This window comes from Zootoca vivipara, chromosome 17, assembly GCF_963506605.1.
Source record: "Zootoca vivipara chromosome 17, rZooViv1.1, whole genome shotgun sequence".
In the NCBI taxonomy this organism is placed as follows: Eukaryota; Metazoa; Chordata; class Lepidosauria; order Squamata; family Lacertidae; genus Zootoca; species Zootoca vivipara.
The window spans coordinates 28,530,633-28,555,946 of NC_083292.1; the positions used below are offsets into that span (position 1 = coordinate 28,530,633).

The 25,314-nt window shown below is 48.6% G+C and overlaps 1 protein-coding gene across 1 annotated transcript; it reads right to left on the bottom strand.

Annotated features, from left to right (window-relative positions):
* Window positions 1-1,247: 1,247 nt before the first annotated feature.
* On the bottom strand, window positions 1,248-25,052 carry LOC118076034 (actin-related protein 2). The gene is made up of 9 exons (XM_035098532.2): window positions 24,894-25,052; window positions 12,117-12,227; window positions 9,154-9,369; window positions 8,709-8,781; window positions 6,448-6,584; window positions 4,818-4,967; window positions 2,865-3,010; window positions 1,671-1,803; window positions 1,248-1,481 (listed from the first exon to the last, which is right to left on the bottom strand). Exons 1-9 carry the CDS (start codon window positions 24,939-24,941, stop codon window positions 1,311-1,313), a joined length of 1,185 nt encoding a protein of 394 aa, XP_034954423.1. The 5' UTR covers window positions 24,942-25,052; the 3' UTR covers window positions 1,248-1,310.
* Between the last annotated feature and the right edge of the window lie 262 nt (window positions 25,053-25,314).

Here is a 25,314-nt window from a genome sequence, read left to right on the forward strand (position 1 = left end):
AGCCCATGGAGTTTTCTTTAAAACAAGTGAATTTCTTAAGGGGAGCTCTCAATTGTTCCTTTGCAAGTGGAGCTCGCTTTCAGCAGCACCAGTCATCTGATTGACGCTGGCAGTGAGCCAAGCACACACGGCACCTTGCAGACTCCGGCAACCAGCTGATTGGCGCCTACAAAGTGCGGGGCCTTTGCCAGCAGTTTTGATTTAAACTCGTACGGGCAAAGGAAAATGGGTGGTGTGATGTTGGGGCCCCGGAGAAGAAAGAAGGATTCAGCGCACCGATGTATTAGAGGATGCTAGCCCTACCAGCAAACAACAAAGCTGCTTTACGGGCCGGTAGTGGGAGACCCTTACCCATCGCCCTCATGGCACCATATTGAATATTGATCTACTGCTTTCTCTGCCCCCTTGCCCTTGCTTGATCTACCCTCGCCAATGAAAGGAGTGTTGTTGAACCTGGAAACAGGTCGGAAGCAATCCTGGTGTGCAGGTTCCAACACTGAAGCCTACGACTGGTGTGTGTGTGTGTGTGTGTGTGTGTGTGTGTGTCACTTCAAATTTGGGAGGGGGGGTCACCGACCTTACACAATCCTAAAATCGTAGCCACTTGAAAGAGTAGTCTTCACAAAACTCATGATACACAAATAATTATTCTCTGGCTTGGTGATGAAGTCAAAGCTGTGCACAGTTCAGCTACACTTGAGGGAAGACGACAGCATGAGAAAAGAATGAGATGTGAGATGTTTGCAGGGAGCAGAGGGAAAGCGAAGACAGGCCAGCAGTCAAGTGCTGCCACCCCCACCCCGCCAAACTATCCCTGAACTGTTAAGCTGAAAATGTACGGCATGCTTAAGCATATGATCTCGCAGCCATGAGGTCTGGACCCTTGCTTCCTTTCCATTAAAATGAGAGGAGGGAGGATGGGAATGGATGGATTTCCCTGAGCAAACATTTGCAGCATGTGCTGCACAGGAGATAATATGGAGTGTGAAGCTTGCAAGCGGTGAATACTGACCTTTGGCCCCTAAACATGTGCGCCCCCCCACCCCAGAGCGGGTGGGGAGAAGCTATTTCCTGTGTGATGGGGCTTGCTCCTGTAAGTTCCACGAGGACGATGAACTTGGGAGGGGGAAAGCAAGGAAGACAATAACTAGATGCTTGGAATGCTTCTCCTATTTTCCCCAAACGGGATATTTGTTTTTAAAAAAAAGATATTTCACTGACCCACCCACATCCTGCACGGTGGTGGCTCAACAGAATAAGAAATTGATCTGGAATGCATCAGGGCAAGGGGAATGGAAAGAGGGGTGGTCCTATCGCACAGTCACCCCCAACTTCTCCAAGATGCGGACCCCCTTCTCGAGATACTCAGACCGTTGCAGCCAAAATGTATCCTTGTCTTTCATTATGTCTGCAAGCACTGCCCCTCCCAAGAAGACCATGTGCTTCCGGCGGGGAGGGTCCTCAATGCGAATCTTGAATTTCTGGAAGAGAGAGAGAGAGAGAATGGGTGGGTGGGGGGTTAAAGCAAACAGCAAGGAAGGAACCTGCCGCCTCCACTCACTTTTGTGTGTCTCCTCAGTTTGACTAGATCCCTCCTCCCCTCGGAGAGGCCACTAGGGGGCAGCAGCTCCATGCCCCATTACAGCACCCTCGAACGACCCTCAACTCACCGATAACTTTTCCACATCCCCCTTCAGCACCCGTTCCAGGTACAGCTGTTTGATCTCACGCTCCAGGCGGGAAGGCAGTCCTGGATACATGGTGGAACCCCCGGAAAGCACAATGTGTTTGTAAAACTCAGCCCTATGAGAATAATAAAAAAAACAGGGGAAGAGGAGAACCATAATGCTTTAAGAGACAGTCACAGCCGGCCGGCTCCCCACTAAAATTTCTCACTAGAGCAAGCTGGTGATTGAGGAAAGCCGCCTTTGCCCATCTGTCATGCAGAGAACAAGTGGGGACCTGCAGCAAAATGTTGCAGTGCAGAGTGCTCCTCTTCACTGAGACCTATTTACAGCCATGCCCTTTCTCAGGAGACTCCATTCATTTCCCCCTCCCTGTTTTCTTTGCCAAATGACTCAAATTCCTGTTCAAGATTGCAGATAGCCGCCCATATCCTTTCCCACCATACAATCAGTCAGTATTCTGTTCCCACTAAACATGCTTAAGTCCTTCATGGGGCTATTAGTTCTCCCACCCACACCCTTAGGGCCTTTGTCCAAAAGGGTTCCCCCACCCCCCTGCTCTTTGTACTTTTGAATTTCTTGGGATTTCCCCAAACAACCCCCCGAAATGCATGCATGGGACTGTTTTGTCTACCACATGTAAAGGCATGTACAGTCCGAACATTAGAAACAGAGGGAGAAGTTTTTGTTGGCAGCCGTCTGTCTCGAGAGACAATGGAGTGCCCCTCTAGGGGTGAAGTCGAACCACTGCATTAGCAGCACCACATTGACCTCCCCGGGGCACAAAGCCTGGGAAGTGCGTATGGAGGTCTTGGGCTGCCCAGGCAACAAGGCCCCCTTCTCGGCCTCTCTGATGTGGTCCAAAGGAAAGCAGAGCAAGATGTTTGGCCCCAGCCTGGCTGCGGGAGTTGCTGGAAGGAGGCATACAAGGCGCCATCCGACCGTCTTAGGGACTCCACTCTAGATTCGTGTAGGCCTTACCTCCTTAGCCTTTTCTTCCCCGGAAGAGACAGCGGAGGCTTAGGATCAGAGTTTTCCTTCTCTTAAATGGGCTACCTTCCCAGGTTGACAAGCCCCATCAACCACATTCTGGTCAATTCAGAAACATATTCCTAAAGTCTGTCCCACGTTAACCTCTAGGGATGCCTCCCACATCCTCCTAGTCAATACCCCTCTCACCGGGTGTCGATATCCGCTGCCTGGATGGTGTTGAAGAGGAGCTCAGCCACCCCAACGCCTTCCACGTTGATGAGATGGGGCTGGAACAGGGCCTCGGGGGCCTCAAAGCGCTCGCCCCCTACTTTGATCACCCGTCCATCCGGAAGCTGCAGGGGCAAAACAAGAGAGGGTGACACTAGTAGGCTGTGGGGCATATGCCCCTCCTGTGCCTTCCAACCAGGGGAAGAAAGAGGCATTAGCAGAGGCCAAAGACATATCCCAACCCGGCAAAAACATTCATGGAGGGAAGAGTCCGCAGGACCAGACAGAGGAGACTGAAAAGCCACATTCACCCCCACTTCCACTCCTGGTGTAATTTACGGCCCCTGCAACAATCACTTTGCAAACATGATCTTCCCCTTTCTCTGCTACTAGTTCCATTCATTTGACCTGTAAGGTCACTGAGATAATCTGGGGAAATTTTCTCATGGACAACAGACTATCACAGAGCAGTGACTTGAGAACGGGCATTTCCCACCACTGGTTACATGAACAAGCTTTCTGTAAAAACACATCCTTTAGCCTGGGCTTTCCCTGATTCATAAGATTGCACTTTTGTGATTACTGAATTCCTGCTTTTATAACACTGTTTTGACTGGGTTTTATACTGTAAATTTTATATGCCGCTTAGAGATCTTAGAACATTAAGTGGTTTAGAAATACTTTTAAACTACAGTGGTACCTTGGTTTTTGAACGGCTTAGTTGTTGAACTAATCGGAACCCAAACACCACAAACCCAGAAGAAAGTGTTCCGGTTTGCGAACTTTTTTTGGAAGCCGAACATGCTCCGTTCTGAGTGCCACACTTCCTTTCTGAGTGCTACGCTCAGGTCTGTCAGCTTGTGAGTCCCGAGCATCCACGCAACACGGAGGTGATATTTGGAGCTTATATTTGGCACTTTTATTTTTGCTACTTCTTTTGCGTTTTTGTGGTTTTTCAGTTAATTTGCTTCTGTGACTGTGTAGAACCTAGTTCAGCTACTGATTGATTGATTGATTGATTGATTGTGTGACTGTTAAAGGTAAAGGTAAAGGGACCCCTGACCATTAGGTCCAGTCGTGACCGACTCTGGGGTTGCGGCGCTCATCTTGCGTTATTGGCTGAGGAAGCCGGCGTACAGCTTCTAGGTCATGAGGCCATCATGACAAAGCCGCTTCTGGCAAACCAGAGCAGCACATGGAAACGCTGTTTACCTTCCTGCTGTAGTGGTACCTATTTATCTACTTGCACTTTGACGTGCTTTCGAACTACTAGGTTGGCAGGAGCTGGGACAGAGCAATGGGAGCTCACCCCGTCACAGGGATTTGAACCGCCGACCTTCTGATTGGCAAGCCCTAGGGCTCTATGGTTTAACCCACAGCACCACCTGCGTCCCTTTTTGTGTAACTGTTAATTCATGTTAAAATGCTGTTTTAGGGGTTGTTTTTAAAAGCCTGAAATGGATTAATCCATTTTGCATTACTTTCTGTGGGAAAGCGTGCCTTAGTTTTAGAACACTTTGGAAGTCAAACGGACTTCTGGAATGGATTAAGTTTGAGAACCAAGGTACCACGGTATATAAATTTTAAATAGATAAATTTATATTTATCAATTTCAGGGCAGGGAGTGGCATGGCTTGGGAGGGGACATTCCCTGGGGCAGCCCTTAAACTGTGGAATTCCCTCTCCAATAGAGGTGCACCAGACACACTTGTTCTACAGTTTTTGTAGCATGCTGAGATGCACTGAGATACTCTGGGCTTTGACAACCAAGTTACATATATGCTTTAGGACAATTCCTATCCTTCTAACTCATTTAAACTGATTTTAATATTTTTTATAGTTAACATTCTTGTAACCCATCCTAGGGCTCTTATGGTGAAGGACAGGCAAGAAATCCCTCCAACAGTAATTAATAACTCAGCTAATAATTACCGTATAGGACTCCACGAGTACAGTCGTCTCTTGAGCTAGCTTTTGCTCCTGCTCAATGTTGTAGCCGACGTAGCACAGCTTCTCCTTCATCATCCTGACTGTCTCAAAGTCAGCCGAGTGGTTAAAAGCATATCCACGCAGCAACAAGAGCTGTCAAAGCAGGAAGACAATGGGCAAAGCCCAAAAACATCAGTTGCATTGTATCTGCTGTCATTGCTAATGGCTTCCACCCACCCCTTGCAAAGCATCCTGGGAATATTTCATGGCGAAGGTGCTGAAAAACTTCTGTCAAGCATTCTTAAACACACACACACACACACACTCACCCCTGAAGCACTCTGCCCATCTCACATTCCTAGAAACTAAATAAATAAATGGGGCGTATTTACTTGCCTTCTTGAGAGATAGTGGAGGCACATACACACACCCCACAAAAGTATAGGCACAGCCTCTGCGTAACAAACACACAATTCTAAACCTATCTTTTTCCATGTTTATGAAGGAAAGTGTTGATAACAAGAAGGCAAAAGTTTCTGTACTTAGGAAATAATGGTCTCTGACATTGCCGATTTGTAACATACTCCATTATAGTTAAATTAGGAGAAATAGAAACAAAACTAGGCCAGTGAGAAAGAAGAGGGGGTAAAGCTAAGGAGGCAATGCACCTCCCCACCCCTGGCAAAAACAAAAACAAAAACACCCCACCCAGCCCAGTGATATTTGGGCATGGTCAAAAGCCACAGCATGCCAGTTGCAAAAGGAAAATTGGGGGGGGGGATGAAAAAGGGAGAGGGGTTGGAAGGATCCACTTTCCAATGCATGAAGATAAACAAAGATCCACACTTTTGGAGAACTGTGTTCACTATTAGTACCGTATATAAAATAGCTAGAAATATAAAACCTCCACACTGAGAGGCAGCAGAGCAGTACGGCTCCCGCCAACAGCATACTTGTAGTGAGTGCCAACAAAATTGGCATCGTATAACCATAGAATTGCAGAGTTGGAACTATGAGGATCTTCTAGTTTTCCAAACTTTTCCTGTCGGCAACACACTTTTTAGATGCGCATCATTTCGCGACACAGTAGTTCCGTTTTACTAGCAAACCAGAGGTTAAACGAACCCCTTTCCGGCCACAAGCAGAGTGCTGGGACTGTTCACGCAAAACACCTACAGACTGCAGCCGACACACCTGTCATGACACAGTTTAGAAAGCTCTGATCTAGTCCAACCCCCCTGCAGGGGCCCAAGGGGGAAGCAGGTTTTAAAAATACATCATCAAAAACAACAGGAGGAGGACTGAGCATCCTCCATAGCTGTGGAATGTTAAGTAACGTACTGGCTACAAATGGAACATGATGGGTGGTGTGTTTGTGTGAAATGGCCTAGCTTATATTAGTATGCCGGTGGAGGAATCCTGGAGGGCTGATAACCTGAACAGGAGCACCTCCTGCTAGGAGGTGCGATTACACAGCAGTATTTTGATATAGGCGCTCCCTACTTGCTGATACACAGGTGCTCCAGCTTCACAAAAGGGTTTCAGAAGATCCTGTTCACTCATTTCTTTGATGCCGTATGTAGCATCCTCCACCTAGGGGAAGAAAGCCAGCGACGGCCTCTGCAGCCCTCACCTTGATGAGGTAGCGTGTAATGTCACGCCCCGCTATGTCCAGCCGACGGGTGAGGTGGGGCAATGAGAAGCCCTCGTAGACTGGGCAGATGTGGGTGACACCGTCCCCAGAGTCCACTACCACACCTGTGAGAAGGCCTGAAAAAAGGTTTTCATATTAATTATGGCAACAGACTGTTTCAGTAGCATTTTCAAAGTGTACAAACCTCTTCACACATTGTGTGTGTGTACGCGCGCATGCATTTTTATAACAACCCTGCAAGGTGGCCATCTAAGAGAATTATTATCCCTAAGCAGCAGAGAGAAGGACAAAGCTGAGATAATTTTAGATTGCCTAAGACCACCTTTGGAGTTCATGAAAGAGGCAAGAATTGAACTGGTGGGGGGTGGGGTGGGGGGGTGTTGCATTAAACAAGAGTCGAAGCAGGAAGTGAAATATGTACTGACCTGAAGACAAGTCAGCTGACCTCGCCAGTCACTCAAGACACACCCAGCCCTATAAAACATTTCGTTCCCCAGTCTCTTTGCAATGAATGGCAATGCAGACTCTTGGTATTACAATTTATCTTTAAATATATGTATATTAATATGTTAAATATTATTTTTTCTTAAATAAATATATTACCAATTATCTCTAAAATCTCAGCTTTAAATGTTTGCTTACAAAAAAATATAAATATGTATACATTAATTTCCTATATAGCAGCAAACAATTTGACTTTAAATCTGTTATATCTAGTTTTTTTATATATATGCACAACAATCTTGTCTAATGCCCTAACTAGCCAGGCTTCACACTCAGACATGGGGGGGGGGATCTGCCCAGATACCAGAATTGCTTTTATTTGAAGAGCTGGCAGCATTTGCTAACTGCAGGGTAAACTCTGCTGCAAAATCTTGGAGAACAGCTTGCAAGCCGACAACAGATCGACAGAAGAAAAGGATCTGGAACATTGTGGGCATGAATAAAATTACGTTACAAACTGTTATGGGAAGGGAAAGTACACTCAGTGCAGTACACTCGTTCTGCCCGGACACTCAAAGGAAGCTGGATACCAATGGGAACTGATACCAACCAGATGAATGAGTGACTTTGGGTATCTTAAGCATGAGGCAAATTTTCACTTCTAAAAGTGCTTCCTGACAGGGGCTTATAGTGCAATCTCAGCAGCCTTCGTATGTAGATTTTACATGGGGTCCACACAACATCATCATCAACATGCCAGCCCATACTTTCATTAAATGATGGAGAAACGTCATAGTTCAGTGGTAGTGTGCAGGCTGTTCATGTACAATGCCCAGATTCAGTCCCCAATGACATCTCTCCCAGTCTCCTACTTGGAACACCCAGAGAGCTGATGTCCATTGTAGACAACATTGATTTAGATGGATCAACAGTCTGACTTTGTATAAAGCAGTTAATCCAGTTTTCCCCATACCACAAATAACCCAGCAGGTACAAATAACCCATGATACATCCACAGTCATTGCTGGTGAGGAAGCTCATGAGTGCAAAAAAAAATCATAGCAAAAGAATAGCCATGGCAGAATAGCCACAAACTCCATGATGCAGAAACTAATGTGCCAACCACATGCATGGAAAAATCAGAACATCTGGAAGGCAGCGGTGTTTATGGAGGCTTATGGAGGCTAGAAATACCATTTGCTATTAATTCTATTATTATTATTATTATTATTATTATTATTATTATTATTATTATTATTTTAAAAAGGTAAAGGACCAGGACCCCTGGACGGTTAAGTCCAGTCAAAGGCAACTATAGGGTTGCGGCGCTCATCTTGCTTTCAGGCCGAGGAAGCCAGCCTTTGTCCACAGACAGCTTTTTGGGTCACATGGCCAGCAGGTCTAAACCACTTCTGGTGCAACGGAACACCGTGACAAGTGCCAGAGCGCACAGAAACGCCGTTTACCTTCCTGCCGCAGTGGTGCCTATTTATTTACTTGCACTGGTGTGCATTCCAACTGCTAGGTTGGCAGGAGCTGAGACAGAGCAATGGGAGCTCACTCCGTCGCAGGGATTTGAACTGCCGACCTTCTGATTGGCAAGCCCAAGAGGCTCAGTGGTTTAGACCACAGTGCCACCCGCGACCCCTTTATTATTAACAGGACACAGATTGGGAATTAATACTTGATGTCTCCCTTAAACAATAAAACATGTGGGTTTTATTTAACATGCATTAATACCCTACCATTACTTAACTTCTGACCTCTCCCATCACACATCCCAGCCCCAGACTTACCTTGGGCGTAGAGGGTCAGCACTGCCTGGATAGCAATATAGACTCCCTCAAACTGGTATGTCTCAAACATCACCTGAGTTGCAAGGGCAAATGGGCAATGAGCATTCGTTCCACAAGTCTCAGCCACCCCTAGAATTCCTGGCTATTCCCAAGTCTATACTTCAATAGCTGCCAAGACCAGCCCCATTTACAGAACACAAGTTACCCAACCTCTCCCCAGGTTTCCTTATTTTTTATATTATTATAAAGTACACAAGAGGACCCAGGACCCTGCCTTAAGGAGCTTACAAAACTCTGCATCCCATCTTGCTCCTGCCACAACAGATCCCACCACACTGATCCAGCCTCACATCTTGCAGGGATGGTTTGATGAACTCGTTTCTCACACCCCTGCTCTGGGACCCCGACTTCCCCAAAGCTCCTCTGCTAGTAACATCCCACCTACCTCAATGATCTTCTCCCGGTTCTTGGTGGGGTTCATGGGGGGCTCGGTAAGCAGGATCTTGCAGTTGCGGGGATCGACATTGAGCTTCTCGGGCCCAAAGGTGTAGTCCCACAAGTACTTCATGTCGTCCCAGTTGCGCACAATCCCGTTCTCCATGGGGTAGTTCACCTCCAGCATGGAGCGCAACTCGCTGGCTTCATCCCCCACCATGAGGTCCTGGCACGGGAAAGAGAAACAAAATTCAATTCTAACAACTTGGGGCCAGCTTACCTATGATTTCGCCTTACCTCCACATGTGCCCACTTGGTCACGCCGATTGGCGGAATTGGCCCTGCCACAGGTGCCACATAATACCCGCATTTGTAAGAACTCGATTGTTTGGTGTAGCAGCGCCTCTAACTTTGGAACTCCCTGCCTATTGAGAGGAAGCAGGAACCTTCCATGTACTCTTTTCGGCACCTGTTAAAGACGTTTTTGCTTATAATAATAACAACAATGATGAATTATTTATTTATTTATTTATTATTTTTACCCCACTCATCTGGCTGAGTCTCCCCAGTCACTCTGGACGGCTCCCAATCGAATATTAAAACAGTACAGCGTTAAATATTAAAAGCTTCCCTAAACAGGGCTGCCTTCAGATGTCTTTTAAAAGTAGGATAGCTGCTTATTTTTTTGACATTTGATGGAAGCACGTTCCACAGGGCGGGTGCCATTACCGAGAAGGCCCTCTGCCTGGTTCCCTGTAGATTTGCTTCTTGCAACAAGGGAACCGCCAGAAGGCCCTCGGCACTGGACCTCAGTGTCCGGGCAGAACGATGGGGGTGGAGATGCTCCTTCAGGTATACAGGACCGAGGCTGTTTAGGGCTTTAAAGGTCAGCACCAACACTTTGAATTGGGCTCGGAAATGTACTGGGAGCCAATGTTTATTCTACAAAACCTAGACTAGATACCTAGGAAGCTGAGGTAATCTTAATCCGTTTTAGTATTTTGTATGTTTTAAAGTATGCTTGTCATTTTTTTTTCTTGATTATGCTGCTTTTCTTGATTTTGCTGCTCTTTACAATCAAGTGGCGTATAAAGTTTATGAAATAAATAAATGGTTATGCTGCAGAGCTACAGCTATGTACCTGTGTGTGCCCCCGCAGGTGACATGTGAGCCCCCGTGACATGTCATCACAGAGCACAATCAGCCTCCAGATCTTGGCCGAAACTTGGGCTCCCTTCACACAAACAGGTATAAAACTCTAACTAACAGTGTGGAGTTAGAGCGTTGGATTAGGACCTGGGAGACCAGGGTTCAAATCCCCACTCAGCCGACAGCTCACCAATCACTGTCTCTCAGCCTTACCTACATCACAGGGTTGTTTTGAGGATAAAACAGAGAGGGGAAGACCCATGTTGTTTGTCACCTTGAGCTCCTTGGAGCAAAGGTGAGTGATATAAATGCAATAAACAAGCATACAAACCCTCAGGGTGACTTTAACTCCAGTACTGTTCTTGCAGTGGGTACGTTATATGCCACTTCTGCCAGTTGTAGGAGCTGTAGTTACATACACTCTCAGGAGTGCTAAAATCCTATATTAGAAGCTTCCAGGGCTTCTCTCAGTAACTTTATGGCAGGGCTGGGGAACATTTTTTTCCAATGGAGGGCCTGCAGGCTTTCTAAGCACTCTGCAATTGCACAGCTGTTTCTTTTTTCTTTTCTTTTATAGTTTGTATTGGAGGTTTTTTTGTGTTACAAAGCAAACAGATAAACAGGGAACGGTACGGTACATCTGTTGTCTCTACTTTCAATTCAAAAGTCTTTTTCACAAGATCTATTACGTTTGGCAAAAAACATTTTTGTCAGCGCCATCTTGCAGTTGGGGGAAAAAGGAGGGGGAGATAGATGGGGATTGTTCTTTCATTCTACTGCAGGCATCCCCAAACTTCGGCCCTCCAGATGTTTTGGACTACAATTCCCATCTTCCCTGACCACTAGTCCTGTTAGCTAGGGATCATGGGAGTTGTAGGCCAAAACATCTGGAGGGCTGCAGTTTGGGGATGCCTGTTCTACTGCCTGTTCTTACTATAGGGGGAGTTGTGTCAGCATCACATTTGTTTATTTATTTATTTATTTTTATTGATATTGCGAGAGGTTAGGGGTTCCTGAGCTTGGTTGGTTGTGTTTAGTTGATTGCGGTGTGGCTCATTTGTGTGAGGGAGGAAGGCTAGGTTGCTGGGTCAGGTGAGCCATATTGATTCGTACGCAGCTGGAGGGGATAGGCCAGGGGTAGGCAACCTAAGGCCTAGGGGCCAGATCCGGCCCAATCGCCTTCTCAATCCAGCCCGCAGACAGTCCGGGAATCAGCGTTTTTTTACATGAGTAGAATGTGTCCTTTTATTTAAAATGCATTAACTACAACTAATCCAGAATGCGGCAGCTAGACTGGTGACTGGGAGCGGCCGCCGAGACCACATAACACCGGTCTTGAAAGATCTACGTTGGCTCCCAGTACGTTTCCGAGCACAGTTCAAAATATTGGTGCTGACCTTTAAAGCGAGGTGTAAATAATAAATTATTATTATTATTATCTATGTTCACTCCTGATAGATCCTTCCAGTGTCTAGTTATGATATTTCTACCTGCTGAGAGTAAGTGACTTACGAGCTCCTTGTTGTGTGCGCGTTTGTTGTTGTCCTAGGAGATATTTAATAAGGCAAGTTCTTGCACAGCTGTTTCTCTACCTCTTGCAAACACACAAAACAGAAGAGGAAGCGATTCCTAGAGCGGCAGCCTGGAGAGCAAGAGTGGGTCCCTAACATCTGAAATCCTGAGGGCCACATGAGATTAGGCTGAGGGCCATTGGTTCCCCACCTCATCCATTATAGAATAAAAAAAAACAGCCCTCCACCCCCAACCCCATTTGACTGTCCTCACCACACACACAGAGATCTGAGCCCCGCAGACGCTACTCACCTTGATCTCAATGTTGCCAACTTTGGCGGTGGAGCGGATGATAGGCCGGCCCACCAGAGCTGGGAAGATGTGCTCCGGGAAGTTTGACCCAGCAAAGCCACATTTTACAAACTGCAGGGAAAACCCGGGGGGGGGGGGAGAGAGAGAGAGAAAGGGGAAAAAAAACAATGGTTGAGATTAATTCAAGCATGGAAGAATGACACAGTGTGTAGGTGAGCCAGGGGAGTAGGAAAAGAGTTGGTTGTATAGCACTCCTCTGTTTAAATTGTTTAAATTCATCCTTACAACAACCTTGTGAGAGAGGTAAGGCTGGCTTATGATGCAAATGAGCAGCAACCACAATTTTCAAACTGAGGACTTTGTGGTTCCACTATTCTGCCTCTTCTGTCTTGCCAATACTTCTGCTGCCCCCGAGTTCTAGGATTATGAGAGATGGGGCAAAACTTATCTCTATCAGTTTTCTCCACACCACACTCCAGAATGCATTTTTCCTTTTAGCCCTTTATTTTTAACCTGTTGGTCACCCTCCCCCCCCCCAACTCACAGGGACGTTGCTCCATTACCTTGATCATTTTTGCTTGCGTTTTTCATGGCCTAACAGCAGGGTTTTGAAGTGACTGCAGTTTCTGAGCACCCTTTAAAACAGTCCCACACACTATGCCAGGCAAAGGCAACCTTGGCTCTCCAGATGTTTTGGAACTACAACTCCCATGACCCCTAGCTAACAGGGCCAATGGTCAGGGATCATGGGAGTTGTAGTTCCAAAACATCTGGAGAGCCAAGGTTGCCTATGCCTGCACTATGCATTGCAGTAATCTAAGCTGGAAGCTACCAAGCTTCATATTCATCCAAAGTTATTGGCAAAACTGACATTTCCCATGCAACTAGCAAAAGGATCGCAATCCAAAGGGAAGGGAAATCTTTAACGGAACAGGGCAAGTTTATATCAGTGTTGGAGATATGCATCAGTCCTAGCCAGCATGGCCAATGGTCATCGAATCATCGAACTGTAGGGCAATCCAGGAATGCCTGATAAAGAATCCTTGACAGATGGCCATCCCTCTGCTTAAAAACATCCAATGAAACAGGATCCACCACCTTCTGAGGTAGCCCATTCCACTGTTCAACAGCTCTTCCCATCAGAAAGTTCTCCCTATTGTTTAGTCAGAATCTCCTTTCTGCTAATTTAAACCCACTGCTTTGAGTCCAACCCTCTGGAGCAGCAGGAAACCAGATTGTTCCATCTTCCTTGTGGCAGTGCTTCAGATATTTTATGCACCTTGTCCATATCCTCGAGACTTACCAAGTGAAACCCATCCGAAGCACCAGGACTAGACAATGTTCTAGGGTGGACACCCCTTGAGATTCATCTGTTGTAACAGCAAAGTGGTCTTTCTCTCTCTCCCCCCCCCCTTTTTCAATGTGTTTATTGTTGTGTATTGAGTCAAAGGATTTTATATCTGTATTATTATTGTCTGTATTTGCATTAGGATAAAGTAACTGCCTTTTGGTTCCAGAGGGTACAGCTACTATTGGTTCATTTAAGCTGCTGTATTTGGATCCTCTGTCTTATTGGTTTCCTCCAAAAGGCAGCACTGTGATTGCTTGATATTGTTCCCTCCAAAATGTATCCCTTCCTAGCTAGTCCCCTGTCCCTATAAATGTAGCTTTCCTCTCCTCAGTCTTCAGTCTTGTTCACTTTAATAAAGAGCTGTTACTAGAGAACTGTCTCCAGCATGTTATGTCAAGAGAGCTGAAATCACAAACCCCACGTCACAACAACTGGCGACGAGGATGGGATCCGGAATGCTGAGGAGCGGTTAAACACAGCCCTGCCTCAGAGTCCGGATTGCAGCTTAGAACAAGACTCACTGGCCAGCTGAGAAGACGACCCTGCCCGCTAGGACAATGGAGAGTCCAAGGGTATTGGAGCCCTTCCAGCCATCAGAGCCCCACACATGGGAAGACTACGTCAAATGCTTCGAGTTCTTTGCAGTGGCTCAAGGGATCACCGATGCCAGCAAAAGAAGGGCCACATTCCTGAGCTACTGTGGGCCCGAGACCTTCAAGCTGGCCAAGGCATTACTTGCTCCAGCGAAGCTGAGTGAGACATCTCTCAAAGATATTCTTGCCTGCCTAACAAGCCACTTGGCGCCTACTGAGACCAAGATGGCCCGGCGGATGGAGTTCCATAAGAGGCAGCAGCATGCTGGGGAGTCTGTATCCACATTTCTGGCTGAACTCCGGAAGCTCGCTCAGCACTGCGGCTTCCAAAATCTGGAAGAGACTCTCCTGGATCGGTTTATTGGTGGTCTGAGCAGCAAGAAAGCCAGAAGACGCATCGTGGCTAAAGAAGAGGTTACCCTTGCTTCAGCCTTGAAGGAGGCCACCGCCACGGAGAATTATGAAAGAGAGGAGCTTGATGCCAGTCGCAAGGCCACTAAGCCACAGATAGAAGTTGCGCATGCCATGGACGAGCTAGAGGCTACTCCGAGCCAGAGCCCAGTCCGTGGGGTCGAGTTGGTGCGTCAGGCCTGCACAGTGCACAAAGATCGCCGAGGCAGTTGCCCAGGTTGTGGCGGAAACCATGAGCGGAAGAGTTGTCGTTTCAGGGATGCTATGTGCCGGGCGTGCGGAAAGACGGGTCACATCGCCAGGATCTGTAGATCGGCGGCGTCGGGAGCAACAGGAGCACCTAGACTGGAGCATCGCAGACCGCCCACAGCAACTCGTTTTCTAAAGGACTGCCACTACGTAACGGAGATCAACGGGAGGGCCGTGCAGTTTCCAGCGCAAGGCAAGGCACACGTCAAGGTGAAGATTGAGGGTCAGCAGTGCGACATGGAGGTGGACTCCGGATCTGCATTCACCATCGTGTCGGACCAGACCGCGAAGACATTCTTCCCCAGGGGTAAGTTGCCCCCTCTGGAGCCTTTCCCGGCAACCTTGCAGTCGTACTCAGCAGGCCGCATCCATGTTATGGGAATGTGTGCCGTGAGAGTACAGTTCCGGGACAAACAGGCTGTACTCAAACTGGTGATTGCGAAGGGCAGTCGCCCCAGTCTCCTGGGCACTGACTGGTTCCCCGCCCTGGGACTGAATATCTCAGGGCTTAATTCAATCCAAACCTGCCCTGAGATGAGCGAGGCATTATGCAAGGAATTTGCTGGTCTCTTTAATGGAAAACTGGGTTGTTATAAAGGGCCCCCAGTTGACTTCGAGTTGGACCCCGGTGTGGCCCCAATCCGACTCAAACCAAGGCGAGTGCCATTTGCACTGCAACCCAAGATCGAGGCAGAGCTGGATAAATTGGTCAAGCAGGGAGTTCTCTCACCCGTGGACTCTGCTAAGTGGGAGACTCCAATCGTCACACCCCTTAAAGCAAATGGGGAAGTCAGGATATGTGCAGATTACAAATGTACTATCAATAAGGCACTCAGGGGGAACTCATACCCCATTCCAGTCGTATCACATCTGTTGGCTAAACTGGCTGGGGGCAAGGTGTTCGCCAAAATTGACCTGGCACAAGCTTACCAACAGCTGCCAGTAACCCCACAATCAGCGGAAGCACAGACTATTGTCACACATAAAGGGGCGTTCAGAGTTAACAGATTACAGTTCGGAGTTTGTGTGGCCCCAGGGATTTTTCAAGGGCTCATGGAACGCCTGTTAAGAGGTCTGCCGGGGGTCTTGCCATTTTTTGATGACGTTTTGATTGCTGGAAAAGACCCACAGGAACTGGTTGCGCGTGTCCGTGCAGTGTTGCTCAAGTTCAAGGAGGTGGGGTTGCAACTGAAAAAAGAAAAATGCAGTTTTGGGGTGCCAACTGTGGATTTCTTGGGGTTTAAAATTGATGCATCAGGCATCCACCCCACAGATGCTAAGATTAAGGCCATCATCGAGGCACCACGACCACAGAACAAGACGGAGTTGCAGTCATTCCTGGGACTTATTAACTTTTATCATTCGTTCTTACCCCAGAAAGCTTCGGTAGCTGAACCATTACATAGACTATTGCAGAAAAAGAATGTGTGGCGATGGGGGCGGGGGCAGCAGAAGGCTTTTGACTCCTTGCGAGGAATGCTGAGTAGCAGGAGCGTCCTTGCTCATTATGATGAGTCAAAGCCGCTGGTCCTGGCATGTGATGCCTCTCAATACGGTCTGGGGGCTGTGCTGAGTCATAGGGAACCGGATGGGTCGGAAAAGCCCATCTCTTTCTATTCCCGTACGTTGTCGCCCACAGAGCGCAACTATGCTCAAATTGATAAAGAGGCACTGGCTATTGTGTCCGGAATCAAAAGGTTCTATGATTATTTGTACGGTCGCCATTTCTCCATTGAAACGGACCACAAACCACTGTTAGGGTTGTTCAACCCAAACAAACAAACGCCACAAATTCTCTCCCCCAGAGTGTTGCGTTGGTCAATATTCCTGAATAGGTTCCAGTACACCTTGACCCATGTGCCGGGGAAACAGTTGTGCCATGCTGATGCGCTGAGTCGATTGCCCCTTCCTGGCGGGAGCAATGAGGATCCTGCTCCGGCGGAGCACATTATGATGCTAGAAACACTTCCGGGGGCTCCTGTAACAGCTACGGATATAGCTGAGAAAACTAGGAAAGATGCTGTTCTCTCCCGTGTGCTCACTTGGGTGGGGAGGGGGTGGCCAGGTGGTCCGCATGAAGAAAAATTCAGGCCTTATGCGACAAGGCAGCACGAATTGTCCATGCATAAGGGTTGTCTCCTATGGGGAGATAGGGTGATAATCCCAGCACCACTGAGAAACAGGGTTCTTGAGACGCTTCACATGGGACACCCGGGAATGGTCAGGATGAAGTCGCTAGCCCGATGTTATGTGTGGTGGCCTGGAATGGACCAGAACATAGAACAATGGGTACGAACATGCAAGGCATGCCAAGAGGTGCGGCCAGAAGTGGCCAGAGCACCAGTCCACTGGTGGGAGCAGTCCAGGACTCCCTGGAGCCGGCTGCACATAGATTTTGCTGGGCCATTCCAAGGGAAGGTCTTTTTGGTTATCGTTGATGCATATTCCAAATGGTTAGAAGTGGCGATGGTCCCTAGCATGGCATCAGCTGCCGTAATCAAGGTGTTGAGGCAGCTGTTTGCTACCCACGGGTTACCTGAGACCATTGTATCAGATAATGGGGCAGCTTTTGTATCCCAAGAATTCAGGGCATTCTTGGCTGATAACTTTATAAGAGGGGTCACATCCGCGCCCTTTCACCCATCCTCCAATGGGCAGGCTGAGCGCATGGTAAGAACAGCCAAAGAATCCATTGCGCGCTTAATGGAGGGTAACTGGTCGGCTCGCATTGCGCGAATGTTATTTTTGCAGCATGCGACGCCGTGTACTGCGACGGGCAAGTCGCCAGCCGAGCTGCTCTTAGGTAGAAGACTGGTAACGGTGCTGGATTATGTCCACCCAGATAAAATGCCAAACCGTAATTCAAGAGCAACCCCCCAGGCTGAGACTGACACAACAAGGTATCTCGCCCCTGAAGATCTGGTCTGGGTGAGGAACTATTCACGAGGTCCGCGGTGGGTGGCCGGTGTGATCACCCGGGCTAGTGGACCTGTGTCCTATTATGTGACCTTGGAAAATGGGCAAGTTTGGAAGAGACATATAGATCAGCTGAGGCGCCGGGCGCTCAGCAGGGAGGAGTCAGATAATTCATCCCTGGCTAATGACGCACAGCTGCGAGACCAGAGTGAAGATGGCCCAGAGGTGCAGTCACCAGGGGCTTCAGCAAATGAACCAGGGTCTGCTAGTCCTCAGGATGACGAGGTACAGGTCGGGGACCCTGAGATGTCTGGGACTCCATCTGTTCCTGACGAAACCCCTATAGCAGCCCCTCCACCACAGGTAACACCCAATCCAGAGCCTGCAACACCTGTTGTCAGGAGATCAAGTAGAAGTTGTAGGACCCCACAGTACCTGAGGGATTACGTCTGCTGTGCTCACTAGGGGGGGAGGGGTGTTGTGTATTGAGTCAAAGGATTTTATATCCGTATTATTATTGTCTGTATTTGCATTAGGATAAAGTAACTGCCTTTTGGTCCCAGAGGGTACAGCTACTATTGGTTCATTTAAGCTGCTGTATTTGGATCCTCTGTCTTATTGGTTTCCTCCAAAAGGCAGCACTGTGATTGCCTGATATTGTTCCCTCCAAAATGTATCCCTTCCTAGCTAGTCCCCTGTCCCTATAAATGTAGCTTTCCTCTCCTCAGTCTTCAGTCTTGTTCACTTTAATAAAGAGCTGTTACTAGAGAACTGTCTCCAGCATGTTATGTCAAGAGAGCTGAAATCACAAACCCCACGTCACAACATTTATGTTATGCAACACGCTCCACAGCAGCCATTTTTGCAGCTGGCGCCCACAGTACTTTCTCAAAATCCCACTTGTGGCCACTGGCCCCCAAAGGCTGCCAACCCCTGGTTTAGGTGGGGTATGTGTGTGTATGTGCTCTGCTTGCCTGCTAAAGGCCTCTGGTTCTGGGCTGGGAAACATGCCCTCAGACCAGACTGAGGAAACCAAACTGCAAAGGGGGAAGTGGAGAGGCAGGAAATGAAATGGCCAAATATGACTCACGGCAGAACAAACAGGCAACCGAGGAGGAAGTTGCTTGCACACCGAGAGCTCCAGAAATCTGCAGGCCCAAAACGAAGGGCGGGAACATGGAGGCCTCTTTCTCCTGCTGAACTTTGCTACCAAGGGCTACTACTACCTCTGGCTGCCATGGCAGCTCTCCTGAATCCATGCAGGCAACAAAAGCTAACGGGGAAGGGCCGCAGCTGAGCAAAAAGAGCACTTCTTTTGCAGGCAGAACGCCTCAGAGATCCACTTCCAGTCACTGTAGATCAGGGGCCGCCAACCTGGCACCCGTGGGCACAGTGACACCCACAAAAGCTTTCACTGGTGCCCCAGATTCCGAGCTTTCATTTAATTTATAAAGTAAGCATCCAGCAGGTGCCTTCTAAGTGATTTCTGTGAAATCAGAGTGTGGTGTAAGCTACCTTCTATATTTTCCCTGCTACTGAGGAATGCTCCCCATTGCTCTTAGACAGCAACAGTGTGTGTGTGTGTGTGTGTGTGTGTGTGTGTGTGTGTGTGAAAAAAATCAATATTGTGCTATCTACACAATCAGTGCTAGCAGGAGGACACAGTTTACTTCCCTGCTGGTAAGCATAAGGTTGTTGGAGGTGGCTGCCTTTCTAATTTTGCGTTTTGCCACACTCCCCGTGGCAGCCATTTTGTGCTATGCCATGCCCCCTCCGCGGAAGCCATTTTGTTGTAACAGGCGCCCCCCTGCTCTCCCTCCAAAAATTGAAATGTGCTCACTTGCCCAAGAAGCAACTCCTGCTGTAGGCAAAACTGAACCAGATGGAATGAGGGAATGACTCAGTATAGGGCAGCTTCCTAAATTCCTGTTCCTATATTAACCTCCATGCAACTGCTGGTTTGGCTGCTGAAATTTCTCTACCAGAAATTCAACACAGAAGCAGAAGGCTTTGTCAGAGGGTGGAGGCCAACCCTCCCACAGAGCATTGCCCTCGTGCAGAGCATTGCAGGTCCGACACCCAGCATCACCATATAGGGCTGGGGAAGTTTTTGCACCTGGAACCCTGGATCCCTAGCTAACAGGATCAGTGCTCGGGGAAGATGGGAATTGTAGTCCAAAACATCTGGAGGGCCGAAGTTTGGGGGTGCCTGCTGTAGAGCCACTGCTACTTACTCTGCATAGACAGCACTGAACTAGGTAGACCAATGGTCTGATTCTGCACAAGGCAGCAGCTTCTTATGAGACTTTTAATCTTATTAAAACATGGATTTGAGCCCCTTGTTGGGCAAGAGATTCCTGCATTGACCCTTGATTCTATTTTCCTATCTAAATCAGGCCGTTACTCAAAACCATGAGGACTGGAATCTTACTCTTAGGGGAAGGCCCATAGCTCATTGACAAGACCCCCTGTTTCTCCCAGGTTCAATTCCCTTTGGCATCTCCACATAGGGCTGTGGGACACTGCTGCCTAGAGACAGGGCCGTCTTAAGCATATATGGCACCCTGGCGCAAAGATCCCTCCGTTGCCCCCCCCCCTGTTTCCCAGCGCGGCTGTCTGGTGGGTGAAGTGCGGCTGCCGCAGGCGCAACACCATGGCGACCCGGCACCCTGCACCACCCAGCCCTGCCGTAGGGCCAGCCCTGCCTAGAAAGCTGCTGCCGCAGAGCTTGCTACATTTATAAACCCTTCCCTCCCTCTCTCTTATTTTCCTTTTAGAAATTAAAAACTGCCAGATCATGGGACAAGTAGGCTCACTGATCTCCCAGCCAGTTTCTTTTGAGTTATGTTCAGCAGGCGGGGAAATGAAGTGGGTTTGGGAACAAAAAAGCAATGGAAAGCTGAGAGGACATGTGGGGGTGGCTTTGTTACCCACAGGGCTTTGCTGCAAAACACCCACAAAGCTGCGCTGAGAGGCAACTTTTTCCAGATTGCTGGAAAACCTCTGTGTGTGCGCAAGTGAGCACACCCTCCCAGCATGCTCCCCTAAAGAACCTGCCATGTGTGCACACACACTTTTCTCAAAGGATGCACGGCTTTCCAAAAATCTTACATAGCCTACTCAAGAAAACATTAATATACTGCAGACCTCAATCCAGGGCTGCTTAATTCTCATGTCAAAGCACCAAATGTGGCCCTCCATGTCTCACTATCTGGCCCTCAGAACTCTCTGTAGGCCACATCCCTCACTGGCCCTGCTTCGCAAGTGTTTTTCCTGCCTGGAAAGTGCCACTGAAACTAGCATAGAAACTAGCCAACAGCACAAAAGTGTGGCCCACTTTTGTCTCTGGCCCTGCTGGCCAGTTGGCATGTGGCTTTCGGAAGATTTCCCAGAAGCCTAAGAATCTTGCCCATTGAACTTTCTGCTGTGTCATCCATGCTGGTTAATCTTAATTTAAGATTAATCTTCTGGGTAAATCTGCATGTATGAAATCCCACAGGCACAAGGCAAGACAGAGAAGAGAGATCTACAGGTCAGTTGGATGTTGCCAGCAGCAAGACTGCAGCATGTGGAATGGCCCAAAAGAAAGGGGCTAAATCAGCCAGAGACCAGCCTTTTCTCCCAGGGATTTCAGGCTTGAAACTCTGTGGGTTAAAGCACAGAGCCTAGGGCTTGCCAATCAGAAAGTCGGCGGTTCGAATCCCCGTGATGGGGTGAACTCCCGTTGTTTGGTCCCTGCTCCTGCCAACCTAGCAGTTGGACTGGATGGCCCTTGTGGTCTCTTCCAACTCTATGATTCTATGAAAGCACATCAAAGTGCAAGTAGATAAACAGGTACCACTCTGGCAGGAAGGTAAACAGCGTTTCTGTGTGCTGCTCTGGTTTGCCAGAAGCGGCTTTGTTATGCTGGCTACATGACCCGGAAGCTGTACGCCGGCTCCCTCGGCCAGTAAAGTGAGATGAGCACTGCAACCCCAGAGTCGTCCACGACTGGACCTAATGGTCAGGGGTCCCTTTATCTTTATGGGTCCTAAGAGGGGCAGGCTCACTTTGCAGGCAGAAGATCCCCAGTTCAATCTGGGGCTGAGAGAGACAGACACCCTGCTCTCGGAGAGCCACTGCCAGCCAGTGTAAAAACGCTGAGCTCAAGGGACCAACAGCCTGACTTCAGTATAAATCAGGCAGATTGATATTTAAATCAGCCCATTCAGAAACTCAAGCAGTGGAATCTTGCTTTCTGTTTGGCAGAAGCTCAGAGGTAGAGCACCTGCTTACTAAGGTCAAAGTACAAAACACCTGCAGTCCAAAATTCAATCCCCAGCATCTACAGGCAAACTCTGGAGTACCACTGCCAGTCAGTGCAGTCAACACCGAGAAAGACAGACCAGTCCGTTTCCTATGTATGCATAGGAAACTGATTAAAACCATGGATGGAGAGAGCTGAAGTCGCCGCCCTTACCTGGGTGTTCACAGCATTGTGACTAAGTCAATTATTTAGTGGCCTTGCCATGTAACAACTCTTGCGAAATATGCAGCTTAAAAATTATGAAAATATAGCTGAGAAAGACCTAAGCTCTGTGGTAAGGCTCAATCCCTGGCATCTCCAGGTAGGAAATGTCCCTTGCTTGAAACCCTGGAGAGCTGCTGCCATTCAGTGCGGGCAATACTAAACTAGATGGACCAAGGGTCTGACTCAGGACACGGCAGCTTCCTATGTTCCTCTTTGGACAGCAGTTTCCAGGTTCAACAGCACCTTGGGTAGACCATTTCTAGCACGATCATCCCCCTGAAGTGTTTGGAAATCATAGAATTGTAGAGTTGGAAGGGACCCCAAGTGTCATCTAGTCTAACCCCCTGCAATGCAGGAATATGCGGGAATCGGACCCACAAACTTGGCATTATCAGCACCATGTTCTAACCAGCTGAACTAACTGATAGGAGTATCTATCTCTTAAAATATTGCAACAACATTTAGCTGGGGCTGATGGAAGTTGTATAGCTGGAACATCTGTAGGTCAGCAGGTTACTGGAGGCTGCATTACACTCTCCACAGCTGGATCCCTTAGCCCAAGGCTCTACAGCAGGCATCCCCAAACTTCAGCCCTCCAGATATTTTGGACTACAATTCCCATCATTCCTGACCACTGGTCCTGCTAGGGATCATGGGAGTTGGAGGCCAAAACATCTGGAGGGCTGCAGTTTGGGGATGCCTGCTCTACAGCAAGCATAGGCAACATTGGCTCTCCAGATGTTTTGGAACTACAACTCCCATGATCCCTAGCTAACAGGGCCAGTGGTCAGGGATCATGGGAGTTGTACGGTAGTTCCAAAACATCTGGAGAGCCAAGGTTGCCTATGCCTGCTCTACAGCTCTAATCTCCAAACTGTTTTTATTTTATTTTTAAGCACTAAAAGACTTAGAAACAAATTTGGAGAAGGGTATCTATGTGGACTTTCCCACAGCTGCGCAGTTCCCCAATGAATTTCCTGTGTATCTAACCCCCATTCCCGCCATTAGGCCTGATTTCTGTATTAGTTTGTGGTCTACGCTGGCTTGGTCATGTCGACAGAATGGAAGATGGCAGACCAGCTCTGAATTACAAAGACGTCTGCAAATGTGACATGAAGGCTGGCAATATCAATCCCACAATGTGGGAATCCCTTGCAGATGACCACAATGCCTGGAGACATATGGTCAAGTTGTGCATTCCACAGCAATGACCAGAGGAGGAATGACCGTTGCTGGGAGGAGAACAGAGAGAAGAAACACCCTGGTGCATCTGCAGCAGCACAACCAGATGCCTTCATCTGCCCCAGCTGCAACAAAACATGTCTCTCCCCTATCAGTCTCTACAGCCACAGCAGGTGCTGTAACTCTCCAATGGTCTTACTCCATCTCTGAAGGCACACACTCCTCCATTGTCGCCCGAGACAGATGGATGCCATCCATCCTCCTCTAGACTACTCCTTTCTCAACATTTGGCAGTTCAGAGCTTGAATGTATGGCCTGCACTTAAATTTAAACTGAATTATAAAAATCGCAACAACAACAACAACAACAAAAGATACAGAACTGACTCCACTGAAAAGTATTTGTGTTTGGAGGAGCAAATGATAGTTGTGACCAAGACAAGGGCCACAATGGGTAACCTTTGATTGGGGGGGGGCGGGGGTCCCATGCCAGAGACAAAAGTAAGCAGAGCAACAAATGGTAAATTTTTACCTTTCTACAATAGGCTGGTTTTTAACACACACTCCTTTCTGCCCTTCATTCAGACAGGCAAGAGTCATTATCAAAGTTCATTCAAACCAGAAAAAGCACTCAAGCAAGGCCTGGGGAGAGGCCTGAGGGCCAGACACAGTTGTTTACACTTTACAGGGCCACATTAAACTTCTGCTTAAGGGGTTAGAGATCTTCACATTCTGTTTTCACACAATAGGTCATTATGTCACAGTCACAGAATGATGATCACAGACTCCGGGGTGAAATCCAGGTCCCTAATTGATCTGGCTGAGCTAATCCAGTCCTCTATCCCCCAAGGAGTACACTGATTAAATGTGAACATGTACACAGCTCACTCACTCCAGGGTCCCCTACCTGCATGGCCAAAGGTCAGCCATGCTGGGAGCTGTAGTTCAACAACACCCTGCCTAGAAGCTTCACTCTCTCCCTCGAAGACCACCAGCCTCATCTTTCCAAATGTATTTGGGGATGACCATACTCACTATTTTGTGACCAGGTGGTTGGCCCTACAGAACCAAAAACTAATGCCCTCCTGGCTCGGGTTTGACTGCGATGTCTCAAGGGCGCTCTGCACGTCCCCAGAGGTGCTCTTCCGTCGCTTTCATTTAATTATCTCGAGCGCATTCAAAATCTGCGCGCGAACAACTACATGGTTGCAAGTTGCAACAACCTCGCAAGGGAGGCAAGCCCGAGGGGATGGGAATCACTCCAATATTGTAGGTCAAACTGATGCTGCCCGAGGTCTCCCCGGGACTTGCGGCAAGATCCGAGGCGAACTGAGCCCCGGCAGAGAAAGGGGGCTGGCTAAAACGATCTCGGAGCAAACAAAGCCCCGATTGTCCTCGGAGGCAACCCTGGGACACTCGGGCGTGTTACACACACGCATTCGCACATCCACACACACACACACGCACGTTAGCCCCTTGGCACAGTTGGTGACGATGCCCCACCGCGCCCACCCGCCACGCCCAGCTCCCTGGCACACTCTTTCCGCCAGCGCTTTGCACGCTCACCCCGGTACCGTTGTCACAAACCACCACGCGGCGGCCCTGGCTGTCCATGGCGGCGGCGGCGGCGAGTCGCCTGCGGGTCGCCTTGTCAAGTCGCAGCAGCAGCAGCCGCCCTCTCTCCGGCTTCGCCCAGCAGCAGGAAGCGCCGCCGCCCGGGTTCGGGGCAGGGCTAGCGCACGGAGCAGGCGCCGGAGCAGGGAGGGAGCCAAGCCCCGTCCGTGATGCAACATCCTGGGCTGGGAGAGAAAGCCAGCCAGGGAGGGAGGGAGGGACCGGGAAGGGCCGGTGAGAAGGGCGGAGAGGCGGGCAGGAGCCGGGGGCTTGCAGCCACCCCGAGCAGGTAGATGCGTCGGAGATCCGCGGCGCGAGGGCGCGAGGCTTTTTGCGCATTTGCTCTTTCCCACTGTACACCAAGGAAAGACTC

Excerpts from the sequence above, each read along its gene's own strand:
- LOC118076034 (XM_035098532.2), bottom strand. The coding sequence starts at position 24,941 with ATGGACAGCCAGGGCCGCCGCGTGGTGGTTTGTGACAACGGTACCGGG. Across the intron at positions 8,782-9,153 it reads ACCGGGAGAAGATCATTGAG|GTGATGTTTGAGACATACCA; the intron begins GTAGGTGGGATG and ends CTTGCAACTCAG. Across the intron at positions 1,482-1,670 it reads GGGATGTGGAAAAGTTATCG|AAATTCAAGATTCGCATTGA; the intron begins GTGAGTTGAGGG and ends TCTCTCTTCCAG.